The 15855-nt window shown below is 44.9% G+C and overlaps 1 protein-coding gene across 1 annotated transcript in view; it reads right to left on the bottom strand.

The window, feature by feature from the left end:
• LOC119457864 (kinesin-like protein KIF13A) overlaps nt 1–15855 on the bottom strand; it is a 112641-nt gene that overhangs the window by 28246 nt on the left and 68540 nt on the right. Inside the window, 17 exon segments of the mRNA XM_049670501.1 lie at nt 1381–1612; nt 1753–1905; nt 2779–2832; nt 3070–3285; nt 4063–4193; nt 4333–4388; nt 5105–5231; nt 5393–5492; nt 6826–7061; nt 7064–7101; nt 7254–7420; nt 8245–8418; nt 9245–9382; nt 10638–10790; nt 11327–11473; nt 12886–13048; nt 15182–15362. Coding sequence (XP_049526458.1) covers nt 1381–1612; nt 1753–1905; nt 2779–2832; nt 3070–3285; nt 4063–4193; nt 4333–4388; nt 5105–5231; nt 5393–5492; nt 6826–7061; nt 7064–7101; nt 7254–7420; nt 8245–8418; nt 9245–9382; nt 10638–10790; nt 11327–11473; nt 12886–13048; nt 15182–15362 — 2466 coding nt within the window.

Raw genomic sequence — 15855 nt, 5'->3', positions numbered from 1 at the left:
GGTTGTTATAAGCGATAATTCGTTATACCTGGGATCGTTATAAGCGAATGCGACTGTAACTGGAGTCCTTTAATCACGCGCCGTAAGCAAGGTACATGAGTGTTCTTGCATTCTAGATCCATCATAATGCAGCTGCTGCTGTCAGGAATAGAAGCCATGACCTCGTGCTAGAGAGCAGAATGCCGTGAGCCGTCATGATGGTTTAAGTTTCCCTCAAGTGCATAGGATTTTCAGGAAAAGCAGTTAATCACGATGTACGATTCTACAAGCAGTGGCGTGTGCACAGACCTTAGGTTTCTTTTCTTTAGCAATTGCTTTAGTAACAGCCCTGATGACAGCTGGCAAAGCCATAAGACTGACAATAAAAGGGGCGATGTGTTTTGACCGACCCAACATAGCATGCATGACACAGGCGCCACACTACCACGTCAATTTCAATTACTGACAGACACAAGTGCATCTCACCAGGACCTGTGTCACGACTGCTGTTTCTGTGCTTCACGCCTCTGCTTGCGTGATGTTAGTGAGGCAAGCAAGCGAACAATGTGCCATGTAATTATGTACAGCGCAAGAGTGGACTACCATGCATTAACAACTAGCCCGTTCCAACACGGTGCCATGTACGTCGCTTGCCAAACTTTCGTGCATGTTCGAGTGCCAGAAACTCAACAAGTTGAGAGTACAAAAGGGGTGCGAATTGCAATTTCTCTCCTGGTACAGCTTTACTGCAATGCGCAGGTGCATTGCCATGATCTTACACTGCATTTAACACACAAATGCCAGTAAGAGCAGCGATGACTGAACATACACAGCGTCCTTCCAGATGTGAAGTTCTTGGCAAGTTGGTTCTACCCTATGACAAGACCAGCACACGGAAACTTTGACGGATGACATATCCATCGCTGCAAACATGTTCATCTCTGTCTTGGCGTGCGCTATTAAGTTTTTAAGTGCTGGGATACTATTTGGAAGACTGCTATATTTTGCCGTATTGTTAAATGTGCTGTTCCGTCAGCTCCGATTGGCTTACAGGGTGGCTACGTCTTCTCTGAAATGGCTCCAGCAGAATTTGACAGAACAGCATCCCTGGTTTAACCATAATGTTTCTGAAGCTTTTCTTCGCGCCAACAATTGTGCCAGGATGTTTTAATAATGATTCAGGCACTATCATACGTGGTTATTTGCATAGTTTTTTCCTTTCTTCTAGTCTTTTCTCTAGGTTCGTGAATCCAGGTGTCCCAGCTATTTGCAGAGGCGAGTTACATGTGCGAAAACACTGCAAACTGTCGAATAAAATTACGATGTTTCAGACAGTGACACTGCGAGGTGCGAACAAGAGATGTGCCGGACAGAAGCAAGACACGAGACAGTGCCACTGACCGAGGCTTGAGATTGCAGCGCTTTTTCCCTCACTGAGGAACCGGTCGAGGCCCTCGCTGAGCGACGACGATGCCAGATTGATGACGGAGTCCGATCGGTGCGGTGCCGCCTCGTCTGGCCGCAGCGGGGAGCCAGCATCCGAGGTGCGCATGACCTGCGCGATGTTAGGTACGCTGGCTGTCTTGCGCAGCAGCCGTCCTTGTGCTGCCAGCAACTCCTTCACTGCCACTTCCTGCAGAAGACGTGCAGAGTGCAGTTATGTTAGGTTGGGCACGTAGAAGAACTACAGGAAGCGGGTACTTCACAACATGGTTTAATACTGTTGAAGAAAAAGACAAAGATGTGTGCCCAAACTGTCTTCAGGCTACGTACCTGACGCAGGCGATCCAGGGTGAGGATGCTCTCGACAGCCGAAACCCCGCGAGTGTACTTCTCAATGTAACTTTCACCGTCGCCCGTTTCGCCGTCTCCGCCGGAAGCGGCCATCAGGGCCAGGGATTCCCGACCCTCCAAGTCTTCAAAAGCCTGGGCAAATGCACAGAATTATTATTATTATTATTATTATTATTATTATTATTATTTGATATGAAAACATACATACAATGCACAGAGAGGAAAACAGGGAAGGAGCAGGTTTGCAACTGTCACCGAGAGGGGCACAAAAGGAAATTCCAAGCAGAGCAGCTGTTAAAAAGTTGCTGAAGAAAAACATAAAGGTGAGGAGCTAGATGGGTGCCGACATAATTTTCAAATTCCCGAGGCAGCTCCTTATGATGAATAAAAAAAGAAAAGTGCTCATTGAACTCCTGTAGTATAGAAATGTCATAGGTTGAGGTATGGCTCTGTTAAGACACAGAGAGATATTACCTCCACGAACTTGCATAATTATCACAGTTGAGAGTCTCAACTCCAGAAGCATGATGACTGGATTCATGTCCATACTCAGTGTACTCTATTTGCTCCATCAATGCCTGCAACTGAATTTTCTGTACTACTTATATGTAATACAAAATGCTACAACTTGCATTTTTGTGAGTAGCTATCTGAAAACCAACCCTTTGAAGATACTAAACTGTTTCCCCAAGATGAAGCTCTTTACATTTTTGCAAGTAAAGGACCCCCCCCCCCCCTCCCCTTTTTCTTTCTTTTTAAATAGGTCAACTTCTAGCTGCTGTGTCGAAGTTTCATGCAAATCCCACAATTATACATGCTATCTGCTTTGAAATTATTCAACATTGTTACTATTCACATTGACATTATATTTGCACAATCCTAGCAGCAACTATTGATTAGTGTGCCACAATGTATAGGCTGATGGCTGTTTCAGAAACCAGTCACTCGTAGACACATTAACAAGCAACATTTAGCAAACGAAGCTCATGTCTATTTGTAACTCACCTTTGGTATACTGGCAACAATTTCGTAGGTCACTCCGGATGCAAAGTAGACGTCCTAAAAGCAGAAATAAGGAAACACTTTGAGAAGAAAGGCAAATCCTGTTGCAATGATCTACAGATCACTACAGGACATATTAGAGCTAGATAGATGAATACACAATAGGAAACATGAACGACGACACATGCGGTATTCATATCTCTAGTAGTCAATATGCCCTTCAACAAACACCGACTAGGCCCAGAAGAAGACCTCAGCATCGCTTAACGCAGAGAAACGTTTTCCCAGACTTACCTGTCTGCTGATTCTCTTGCGTATCTTTTCAGTGAAAGACTGCTTCTTGTAGACATTGATGGCAAAGCGCTTCCGCAGAATGAGATCCATCACCGCAGGATGGCTCAACCGCACGGACACCTTGAGGATGAGGTAGATGCGGTCATTCGGCGACGTCAGGGCGTTCAGGTGCATCGAGTCGTGGATGGACGAGTCCCACGCTGCCACAGCACACACCTGCGTGTACGTACCCAGCCGCGATCGTAACACGAATCCCAGTGTGAGGTGACAGTGGAGGCTACAGTGCATCCTGTATTAGAGGTCTATCATAAATGCATTCCAAAGTGCTGTTTGTGTTTTCTTCCGTGCTTCAGTACACCACCTATCTAACGAGAAAATTAAGGAGGGTGTCAAACATAGGGGGAGCAGGTCCCCTTGTTTCATAAGGCCAGATCTCATGACACATTTGCTGATCTCTTATAGTTGCAGCTTTGGTGTAATACCCATTGTCACACGTTAAGCTTCACTTCGATCTGCATTGAGCTTCTTAAGTGCAATCGAAGCGTGAGGCATGATTGAATGTACCGTGCTCGAATTCAAGCAGACTTGAAATGACGTGAGGCAGTGCTCAATCTGCATTGACTCCAGTGTACTCGATGGTTCCCACATGACAGGGGTGCTTTGTTTGGCTCTCTTGTGGTCCATTTTCAGTTTCAACATTTCCTATGCAAACTGCAATCTGCACAATGCGCCATTCGTTATCTGGTCATTTCGGTGTTTTCTCGCCTTCATATTAATGTTGTGTTTGTTGACATAATGTGCTATTTGTTATCTCGTCATTTTGGTGTTTTCTTGCCTTCATGTTAACATTGTGTTTGGTGTAACCGAGCGTTATTTCACTGTCGACACCCCTTTATCGTATAAAGCCCACTGTGACGATGTGTTGGTATACTAACAAGCAATTAAATGAACATAAAAAGGAAAAATCTTGAAAGCACTGTGACGAGGCCGTACCTCTTTGTCGAAGTGCTTCACAATCGGCAGGTTGAAGAGTGGTGACGAGTTGTTCTGCTCCTTGGGCAGGATGGAGTTGGCGCCGGCAACCTGAAGCCCGTTTTCACCGGAATTGGGCACGCTCATGTCATCTGTGCGATAACGAGTGAGGCATTCTTACTTCGCAGGCATCAAAGTGTGGCCATTCAAGCCAGCAAAGAAGCATTGCATCTTTCCAGTCTATGCATCTTTCCAGTCTATGCAAACCAGCCCACAGCGAAGAGTACTTACCACTCAAGTCTAAGAAGATGACAGGTACATGGTTTTCCATCCCCACAGCAGGTTCCCTAGAAGTCAAGAAAGAGAGGAGAAGAATAAGAGCCTAAGACAGGGCAACCCTGCAGAGCTATGCCAAATTTCAATAAACACTGCGTCTACGTTATGTAGAACCCTCCAAGCTTGAAAGAAAACCATCACTGGTAAACGAGTAGCACTAAGCTTCAAGCCATAACAGTATGAAAGTGTGTCTTCCTGCTTCGACTTGGTCCCTCGTTATAACGAAGTGAGTGGGAGGGGCTAGAAAAATTTATATAAGCAGTAATTCGACAAATGCGATTACTTCATAAAAGCTAAGAAAGTAGAGCTGAAATAGCACAACAACTCCGCGGAAATCTAATCCACGTTTCACATGCCACATTTTCGATCGCGATCGAAATCGATCACACACAAGCTTTTGCTATTAAAGCATGAACAGTGATAGCTAGATTTCCATGGCTATCACTGTGCAAGCATGCATGAACTACATGCATGAATAGCCATTGTTTCATAAATCATCTTACAGACTCGTTATGGTCAAGCATGAACTAGGTTTAAGGACTCATGGCTATCACAGCTATCCTTGTGAAAGCGTTCAACAGTGAGAATTAAGAGCAGTTGCTCCTTAATTATTGTAAAGGCTTGCTACAGTCAAAACTCAAGAAGCATGACACCCAAAATAAAAGGCCCCAGCTATTGCTGTGAAAGCACAAACAGCAAAGTTATACAGAGGAGGAGCCTACCGTACCAGTTTGCGGGAGCGCCGGGAATGTCCGATCCTGGCTGTGGCGCCAGGACTGCATTCTTTTCTTCAGTCAGAAGCAGCCACTGGTTGATCAGGCTCTTCTCACGGTCAGCATCTTCGTCGGACTTGACTGCAGGACACACACATTGCAAAAGTAAGTTTCCCAAAGCTTTAGTAAAGCTGAACAACGTCGCTGCATATTCTAGGTCAAGAGTGGCATAAATGTACTGCGATTGCACATGCTGTTGGACCCGAGTGCAAAAGAAAAGCACGGCTTGCCGAGCTACCCACCCGGTTTGTCGGTGATCTTCTTGAGGTGCTCCGCCAAATACTCGGAACGCCGACTCAAAGCATCACACCATCGTTCTCGCAACACTCCGAGGTCATCATCCTGGAAAAGATGCCGACGCAAGGTTTCTCACTCAATGCTAAATGTGAACGAAATCCCTGCAATTTGCTACAACGCAATTGGTTACACCATTTGCAGGCACTGCAGCAGTGTGACTAATGAGACTGTTTTATTGGGCTGGTAAAAAAAAAAATGAAAACATATTTTATGCCATTACTCGAGAGTTTGCTATGTCACACTGGTGCATTATTTGGTTTTCATGCAAACAACTGTGTGCAACCGGTCACGAGCAAGTGCAAGCCAACGCAGCGGCTAATTTGAGTGAATGTGCAAACAAAGAAACAGTGAGTGTTCTTGCTGGCACAGAAAGTATGTGTTTCATGATCACTTGACACTGCATTCAGCCATTACTGCATTTGCACAAAAGCACCAAATTTATTTACAGTAATTTCCAGCCACGCTGTCTACCTGAAGTTTTAACATATATTATGCTATTACAGTTGAAACCACAAAAAAACAATTTACGTTGCGATAACCGGGTTGCACAAAACAAAATATTCCGAGTCTCAGAGGTCACGTGTTAGGCTGACACTGCAAGAAAAAAAGCGATGGGAATGGCTTCACAGAGCCATTCGCTTGCCAAAGCTGGCTGTGTGACGTAATGGCTACTGGGTGTAGTTTATTTAATTCTTCCGTCAGAGAAAGGCGAGGGATTGGTGATGCGGCGAAAACGGACAACATGCGCGGAAGATCAGCGCTGCGTTTTTTTTTTTACACGATTTCACATTCCTTCTCCTTTCGGAGCAGACACCCAGTAACCAGATTTAATGGTTATAAACAATAACACGGCATGGTAACATCGTAGTAAGCAGTTTATTTTACCATAGCATACACATAAAGTTATCAGCGCCGTGGCTGCTCACTGTTGCATTACCATTCAAGTTGCTCGTTGAATTAAAATCTGCACAACTAAAGGCATGGCTGATGCTCACCTAGATGGCTGCAAACAAAGAAACACAGCTTTCCAACACATTTGCGCCATCAAACATGCTTCGAGGAACAACAGCACGGGTTCGTTCATCTGCACTGCCGTCTGGTTTCCTCTGTCGCGTGAATACTAGTTGTGAAGTGATCCAGTGTGCATTATATGCTATGTGAGTGATTTGTGACCGTGCCTGTAGTCTGAAGACAGCTTGACAAACATGAGCATATGCACTCTCTGTGTGTTCCAATACTCGCTGCAGACGGCTAAATAGACAGCTAAGTTGGACGGCGACCATCTTAAGTCTCCTTCCAATTTTGAAAAAGGCTTCAATGCTGGCCAGAACTGGAACACACATGCTCTACTGCTGGTAAAAGAGAATGATGGACGCACCTGGTATGAGTCCAGGGGCCGCTGGAGGCGCGAGCGGATGCAGACGGCGCCCACGGCGACGGAGCCGATGTGCTGGCAAATGAGGGGTAGGGTGCCAGACCGGATGACAGGGGCCACACGCACCACCAGGCGGCGCTGCTGGCCCTGGCGAAGTTGGAACACGCCACCCGTGCCCACGTCACCCCGGGGCACCACCTCGACGGGCGCGTACTCGCCCTGCTCCGTCAGCTCGTGATCTCCAGCCACAGCTCCAGCTTGCGCTTCAACTCCGACCACCTGCACGCCGCCATCCAAACCGAGAGAGAGATAGAGAGACTTCGTTAATGTCACATAACGACCCCGTAAGTGTGGCACTACAGAAGAAATCGCCACCCTTGCTATGTTACAGGTAGCCGGAGCTGCGGACTTCTGGCTGGTGCCGTACGAACCTGTCCACCAGGGAGTGCGAGATGTGGGACTGGGGCCCACCCGTGGTCAGGTCCCAGCCGTGGCCAGAGCTAGTGAAGCCTGTGCTCCGGTGGCCCCACACCTCAATGGACAGGGCACCCTCGGCACAGTGCTCGACAAACTCCTCCGTCACGGGTACCACATGATCCTGCAAAGAAAAGGCCCACTCATGTTTTTAACTGGTTCATGTTTTTACCTGACAGTGCCCTTTATGGGAAAAAACAGCGCTTATGAATGGGACAAAAGGAGACAACAAAAAGAGACACTGTTTCTTCATATAAGTATGTACCAACCAGCCTAAGTTAGCACACTGTTAATGTACAGTGGCCCTGTTCCACTCTTCATATGCGTCACTGCATGGCAGATAACTTCACCTCCAAACATAACTGTATTATGGCAAAGCCGAATACAGGAAACCGATCATTATGCAACGCATATAAAATCCACTGGCCTTGGCAACACTTCGAAAAGTCAAATATAAAAAAAAATATTTTTAATTGCAAATATCGAATAGCACAATACTCAAAACTACTATTCCGAAATTCGAATATTCGCACACCGGTAAAGTGCAACAATTTACAATGATAACGCATGTGTGCAAAACTTATTGCCTTTTTGTATTAGAAAAATGTGATTGTTTGATAATTTATGACAATAAAGGCAGATAAAATGTAGTCGATATAACCACAAGAATGCCTGTAGCCACAAGAATGAAGACTAGACAAATCCATGTCATTGTCATGGTAGCTGAATGGGTGCAGTGCCCAATTACCCGCTAGTAATTTTGGTAGGAAACTGCGGTTCAGATTACCTGAGAACTCATCTTAATACAAGGCTTTCCCAAAAGGTAGCCCACAGTGCATATTTTCAGGCCTTTAAGGCCTGCAAATAAGTAAAGGCCTTTCACTGGAAACCGCTCATTTCATCCCAATAAACCTCTTCTGATACAGAGGACACAGCAGGCTTGCTGACCTGTACGTGATTAAACTTGAAGGTGATGTTAGAGTTGCCGGGAGAGCCCGGCTTGGTGTCCGTGTCCACTACGGGTGCCACCACCACCGCCTCAGTGTGGCCCCAGAACGTGTACTGGCAGAAGACGAAATTGGACAGGGATGGTGGCAGGCCCACTGCACTCCTGATGGCAACCTGTAGGGCAATAACCAAGCGCGAGGTTATCGTCGCACGGAAGATTGTTCACGCATAACGGAGGAGTAGACACACAAGTGCCAAACTTCAACAAATGGCTTGTTCTTATTTGAAAAGGGCCACAGTTTATTATTTACTATTAATTTATTATTGATGTAGTAATGCCTTGTTTCAAATAAAGCCGTTTGTTGAAGCTAGCACTTGTGTGTGTCCACTAGCTTTAGCTGTATCCTTCGTTGCACTTCAAGAGGTAATAAAATGTTTATTATTGTACTTTCAGTACTTACCACTATGAGAACCTAATTAGCACAGAGTTTCCTATAACAGATAACTAGAGGGAGAACTGGTGCTACTGTTTACTCCCGTAAACAGGATGAGCCAGTATGGGGGATGATGGGCTGTACACGGATTTAGCTAAACTTTGTCCTTCCAGCTTCAAAGAGCTTTGTGACTTTGCAAATCAATCATTTTTCAATAGAGTATCGCATTATAAATGTAACAACTCGCAATGACTACGCATGCGCGCAGTAACTGTCTGCATGCATTTAGAGTAATGCGATGGCTTGTAAATTTAGAAAAAATAAGGCGTAATAAGTATTGCAGCAAGAATGTCTGAAGCCACAAATGACACAAATCCATGTGTTAAACATCATTCTTGTAGTGGCTCAACAATCGCAGTGCGAGTGTTCCCTCCAGTAATTTTAGCACGACACTCTATGCTGATTATTACTCATGATGATGACAACTGCAAGAATTTCTCTGTAGTACCTCTACCTGCAAAAGTAAAATCCCAGCCTTCAAGCTTTGTATGTAGTTGGCGTCTTACCCGGACGGTGACCTGTCTGCCGGAACCGTCGTCCGAGATGTCGAGGAGCGATCCTCGAAAACTGCCGTCCAGGTCACCGCTCCGATCAGGCAGCACACCGTCCGTCTTGCTAATTTCAACGTGCAGGCGGCCCGCAATCTGGTTTTTTTTTTTTAGAAAAAAAGACAAGAAAGACATTATTAAGACAGAAATACGCACAAAGGATTATGTGTTAAGTGGAGGAATGTCTAAGGATGCAGGGTTAGCATCTTCGAAACAGCATGCTTGTGCTTAGTGTTAAAAAGTTTTTATGGACAAAGCCGCCAGGTCATGGCCCAAGACCTACCGAGAAAACTCACTAAGTCTCACTAAACCACTAAACTTACTAAGCCCATCGCTTAGTGAGAAAACACACTAAGCGATGATGATGACTGTATTGATGACGGATGTTTTAAATGCTGCTAGATGCCCTCGTCTAATTTTTTAAAATGGACCTTTAAGTTATCTTCCGTGGCAATGAGTCAACGATGAGAATGTGAAAAGAAAAAGCCCCCCCCCCCCCCTTTTTCCGAAATGGTATCAGATCTCAAGACTGTGCTTTGGCAAGAAAAGCAGCTTTGATGAACCCAGATGGTTCACCAATGTCTTCGGTATGCCTTTAGAAGTAACAACCAATGAAGATACTAGAAATGGTTTTAGGTGCGAAAAATTAGACATGGACGACAGAATAAAAGACACGGACTGGTGACTTGTGCGCCAGTCTGTGTCTTTTATTCTGTCATCCAGTGTCTAATTTTTTGCACCTAAAACCATTTCTAGTCACGTACCAACTAGCCCGACAGCAGACGTTACTAAAATGAAGATGCATATGTCCTCCTTGGCATAAAATAGAGGCAAGGCACTGAGCTTAGCCAAAGTCTCTCGAAGAATTTTACCAGGGAAATTCACTGGCTATTTACACCTCTAGAAAAGTCGCTATGACTCCAAAACTGTGAACCTGTTGTTGAAGTTACCATAAACTCTCTAAATTTTACGACTTTCCTGCGAAGTTACCAGTACTGAATGTAATCATGAAAAATTATAAGTTGCTAAGTGCTATGTGCTGGCCATACATGAGACTGAGCATTCTAGTGTAGCGCTACAATTCTAACATTGCCAATATTGACTGCCGCCGAATGCGCATTCGTGAAGTTTACAGGGCTCTCGGTATTTGCTGCTACCATCTGGCATGGTTACCGGCTTCTACCAGTTACTGGAAATTTCGCAACGGGTAATTTACTGGCACTTCACTAAAGAAGTCGCAAGGAGTTCGACAAGGCAAGGTTGTTAAGGTAAACTCGCTACATTTAGCGAATTTCTTGCTAAGTTATTAACACTGCTTGCGCTTGACAAAGCAAGCAGACTGTGCACTGACCTCCCCTTGCTGGCTGATGATAGGCACATGGTAGCTGAGGCGCACGTTGTGGAACAGCACCTCTAGGAACACGTTGGCGACACCAATGAGGTTGTGATTCTCTTGCGACTCGTAGAAAGGGTCAAGGCTTGGCGATGCAGATTCTTTATCATCCTGAGAGTAAAGCAGAGCAAGACAATCATACCTCGTTATGACGGTCATATACTACAGAAATATACCTTAGTTATATTCGCAAAAATGCATGTCAGAGTTAGTTCGTTATATCCAACAATGTATTATATCTATATGTCCTCTATATCAAGGTGCGACTGTATTAGTTGTTTCATGACAGAAATGCTAATCTAAATCGGCATGTTGCACAATCGTACAAGCCATGCACATTCAAGATATACCACGCGTCGCTACATGTGCAGAGTTTCACAAATACCACACAATGCACCATCCAAGGTGCACCATCCTTCACAATGCTTTACTGTATTAAGTTTCAAGGACGATCACACACTCCTAGTAATCTCGAGCACGAAATAAAGACATCTGTGTGCACGGTACCACAGGTAGCAACCCACATGGTATAGGTTTCCTCTATCACTTCTGTCTCACCACCTTTCATCGAAAAAAAGAGAAAAGGTTACTGGTTAAGGCTTGCCCCCTTAAAATGCCCCTTGAACGAGAAAAGAACACCATCTTGCCTTGAGGGACGGCGGCCTCTCTTTTCGGTCCTCGTACATCTCCCGCATGTCGATGATCTTGTTCTCCAGCTTCTCCATAGACCAGACCTGGCTGCCCTCAATCTTGCGTTTCACCAGAATGGCCGGCTCACTCACAAATGCGCTCTTCTGCTCACCAGAGAGAGAGAGAAAAAAAAAGGAATGAAGGGGCAAGACAAATCAGTGAATGACAATGAAGACAATGCTGTGCGTGCCATGCGAGTGACAAATGACAATCCTGCGTAAGTCAGTGCAACCTCGAAGATGGGAATCAATGGCACATTTGTCTTCTTGCAAAAGTTGGGTGAAATAATACTGAAAACACGTTGAGGAGAGGACGTATTGCAGTGTACAAGTGTGCAGATGTGCCTTGTTCTTGCTCAGCGTCACAGGTTTGGTTGCCAAACAGTCATGTTCTGATTGAGGGCGAAATGCAAACTCATTTGCTTTTGTGTGCCAAGATTTCAGGGCCATAAATGTGGTAAAAATTATTCCGAAGTTCCTCTCCTCCCCTAGATGCAGTGTCTCCCGTTGCCAGACTGTTTCTCTTGGATGTAAAAAACTTCAACAATTATTATTACTTAGGCTCATTAATTCTGCATCCCTCTGCCTTAACAAAGAAAGGAGGAGCCTGTCACTGATAAGGAAACCTCGCGAAGGTTTCTCATATGTGATGTGCAGTTTTCTGTACTCTCAAATGTGCCCTGTACAATCCACAAAAATTTTCGGAACCAGGAAGTAATGAAAATGTGGCATATCCTCATGGCTTCAGCATTGAGCCTGGGTTTCACGAGTGCAGTGTGGGGTTTCTACAAAGAAGTACACACTTCACATTTGCCATCTCGTGAATATGCGTTGGCTCTGGCAAAATTTAATTTTCATGTACGATAGCAAGTTTAATATAGTGTTTCCACTGGTTCGTGAAGCCTCTTGTGTGAAGCCTCTTGCGTGTCATATGTGCCTCCAAGATGCTTACTCAGCAAAACTTTCCTTGTGATAAGGCAGAAATACACAAGATGTGGAGGCTTGAAGTGTTTAACGACAGTCCCTGTTGAACATCCCTTGCTCAATTACCGTTGATTTTACTTGCGATAGCCACTGATAGTGTCTGCAATTGTTTGCGTCACATGTCGAATCACGCATAAAACAAGAAAAAAAGAGGTAGAAGAAAAAAATGTAAAGGTGTGTGCTGAAATCTCGGTGGTAACAGGCCTTCATTCACCGAGTGCATACTAGATGGTGTCATAATACAGTGCTGCAGTAAACACAAAGGCTACACAAAGGAGCGCAGTATCTTCTGCTTGCTAGTGCAAGTTCATCAATGTGCATCTGAGCTGACGGATTCATGAGCCAGAGCAGATGTGCAACAGAAACTCTCGCAAGTGGTTTGAGGCACAGTTCAGTGTGAAGAGTTGTTGCTGTTGTTGTTTATTTTGTTTGTTTTTTTCCCCCTGCTCTGAAAAACTTCCACAGGCAGGGATACACAGTGGGATGCAATGCAGAAACAGACGTGTGATGTGACGCAGTGCGAAGGCACAGACCTTCCGATTGGGGCTCAGGTTGGCAGCCGGGATTTGCAAGGTGACCTTGAACTCTGTGTGCTTGCCCATCTCCTCGGCTAAGAAGTTGGCTTCCCGGACGAGCGCATTGGCCCGCACTATGTCCTCCCGCAGTTTGGCCAGGCTCTTCCTGAACAGCTCATCCCTGTGGAAAGGGTTGTTAAAACAAGGTTTAAGCAAAAAAGAAAGAAAGAAAATAATAATAATAACAATAATAATAATAATAATAATAATTATAATAGTAATAATAATAATACATTGAGACCTTGTTATTACGAACACCACATTCACAAACTTTTCAGATGAATGAACTTCTCAGAAATTCCTTGCTGACTGCTTGTAGTTTCAATGTAAAAATATTTCGGTACTACGGACTTCGAAATACCGAACTTTTCGGAATAACAATCGTTATTCAGTTTCCGCGTCATGTTAGCAGCGCCTCAGTACTACGAACTAATATTCTGAAATCTGGGGATTCTTAGATTTCCGTGTATCCTTTACAGCAGCAGGAACAGTAGGCTAGCAGACGAGAAGGCACAGAATGCGAACGTCGCAGTGTATGGGTTCAGAAAACCCAAGACGGCTCCGTAGAAAAAAAAACACGGGAACAGATTTTTTCTTTTTTTTCCCTATTGCTGAGGCAACGATGCATCGGGTTTTGCAGCGCATGCTCCGCCCAGAAAAGTGTCACCTAGCAACGGAGGTCATCTCTTCCTTCTTTAGTACTTCTTTCTGCGGTGGTCATACCTCCGTGCTCGCGGGGATGCCACACGGTCGCGCTTTCCAGACGGTGTCGCTTACATGCGCTTGCACTTTGGAATAGCTGAGGTGTTTGCTTCAAGCGAAACAGTTACGTTGTCTGTGGCAAGGAATGTGAAACAAACAAACAAAAAGAAACAGTACACTTTATAGGCGACATGAAGTTCTTCTTTGTTGGGATTTTTCGTGGCGTCAGCGTCTCTTCTGCGCGTGCCACACTATATACAATGCTGCGGTGGAATCTATGGAAAATAGCAACAACGCAGGCTGAGAGCCAATAGCGATGTGTTCGGGATAGCTCATACGGTCACAACTGATGGGTTGATGGGCGAAATGATTAATTTTGAGGCTTTCACTATAACGACCTTTCAGAAGGATGAAAAATTTGCCACGGTCTCCTGAAGTTCGTTCTATCGAGATTTCACTGTAAATAAAAAAGCTTTAAACTAGGAACAACCAACATGGGCTTTAACAAAAAAAAAAAAAGAAAACTTGGGCCTTTTGGAGTTGTTGGGCTTTCAAACAATGCTAAGTGCCCATCTTCCTCTAACTTTATTATCATTGTTGTAACATTACTAATCACATTGCTCAGTACGCCCTTCATGCCAATACATTTCGATGCATCTCAGATATTGTGTAACCAAATGTCAATGTTTAGTGAGGGTTTATTTGTCTACTTTTTGGACAGCAGTGGCTATGAAGAGTGCTTCAGCCAATTTATTGCTACGAATTGTCACTTCCATGCACTGCATTCCAATATTTCATGCTTTTGTCAATAGATGATCCTTTCTATAGTGTGGGACTCAATGCACTGAACACACGGAAGCATATATATAGCAAAAAAAAATCCTAAGAACAACAACACAGAGCCATGTTATTGATAGTCCTGAGATCTGTACATTCCTGAAGCTAATCTCCGCAGAGACGTTACATGACTGAAAAAGAAAGTAGCATACAGTACACAAAACTGCTGACAGCAATGCAGAGGCACGTTTTTATTATTTGTTTATTTCAAACAACCCCTAAAGGCCCTTTTCCAAGGGTATTACATATGGGAGGTCATAAAATCAGATAATACATAAGCACAAAAATATTCACAGGCAAGGCAATACACCCAAAAGAACATGAAAAAAAAAAGAATAACATTACAAGTTAAGCAACAGCGAATTTCTGATTGAAGTATATTACAAACAGACACAGAAATAGAAATATATACAAAGATCACGCATACTTAATAGAACTGTACAATTCACCATGAGACGCAAGAAAATGCGTCACGCGTTACAACAGGCGTTGCTCACAAGCTCGTGAAATTCATGGAGGCCAGTAATAGTGACTATGTCGGGCGACAGGTTATTCCAATTGACTATTGTTTTATGTATGAAAGACTGGGCGAAATGGCGTATGTGCAAAGAGGAGCGACAAGAGAAAGAAGAGAGGCATGGGCGTGTTGCTACCGACAGTTACGACGCCTGCACATTCCTACAATTCGCAAGACAACTAGCCATCTCCAAGTTACCTCTCCTTGGCCCACCGCTCCATGCGTGAGGCGACACTGGGGCTGGGCAATCCCGAGGAAGCCGCCTTGGCCCCCAGAGGGTCAAAGGGCAGGTAGGGCGCGTACGGCGTGGACGGCGACATCTGGTTGCGCAGCAGCTGCAGCTGCCGCTCGTACATCTGACGCTGCTTCTCCAGGGCGTCTGCGAGAGGCAGCAAAGCAAGCGCGAGCCGCGCTTGGAAAAGACCCGTCGCAAAACTGGCACGCTGCCAGTCAAAGGCTCGGCGGTGAGACGCAACAAAACAACCCGCTAGAACGGGTCATCCCGATACGGCGACACCACAATGTGTGGCTAGCGAGCGGGACAAACAGCGGTAACGCTGTTTGCAAGTTCGACGCGTTCGCTTTGAAATGCGACAGACGCAGTGGATGGGAGTCACTGTGGCAAGATGTAATGCTAACATTTTGTGAAAGTGAGCTAGCACGTTCACTTCCGCTGGACCTCGACAGATTGATGTCTAGAAACAGTTGTCTTTGCATCTTCTTTGGTTTATCGGCCGTCGAATCCCAACCGAAGTACAATAGCAACTAACAAGAAAGTGGTACATAGCAGTGGCATTCCAGTGACATTAATTATCAAAGCTAGGTCATACACCCACATGTACATTCATAAACACCAGTTGGGGAGGGTGAAC

The sequence above is a fragment of the Dermacentor silvarum genome, chromosome 7 (assembly GCF_013339745.2).
Source record: "Dermacentor silvarum isolate Dsil-2018 chromosome 7, BIME_Dsil_1.4, whole genome shotgun sequence".
In the NCBI taxonomy this organism is placed as follows: domain Eukaryota; kingdom Metazoa; phylum Arthropoda; class Arachnida; order Ixodida; family Ixodidae; genus Dermacentor; species Dermacentor silvarum.
Note: the sequence above shows the minus strand (reverse complement) of the source record. Positions and strands in the feature narration are given on the sequence as shown.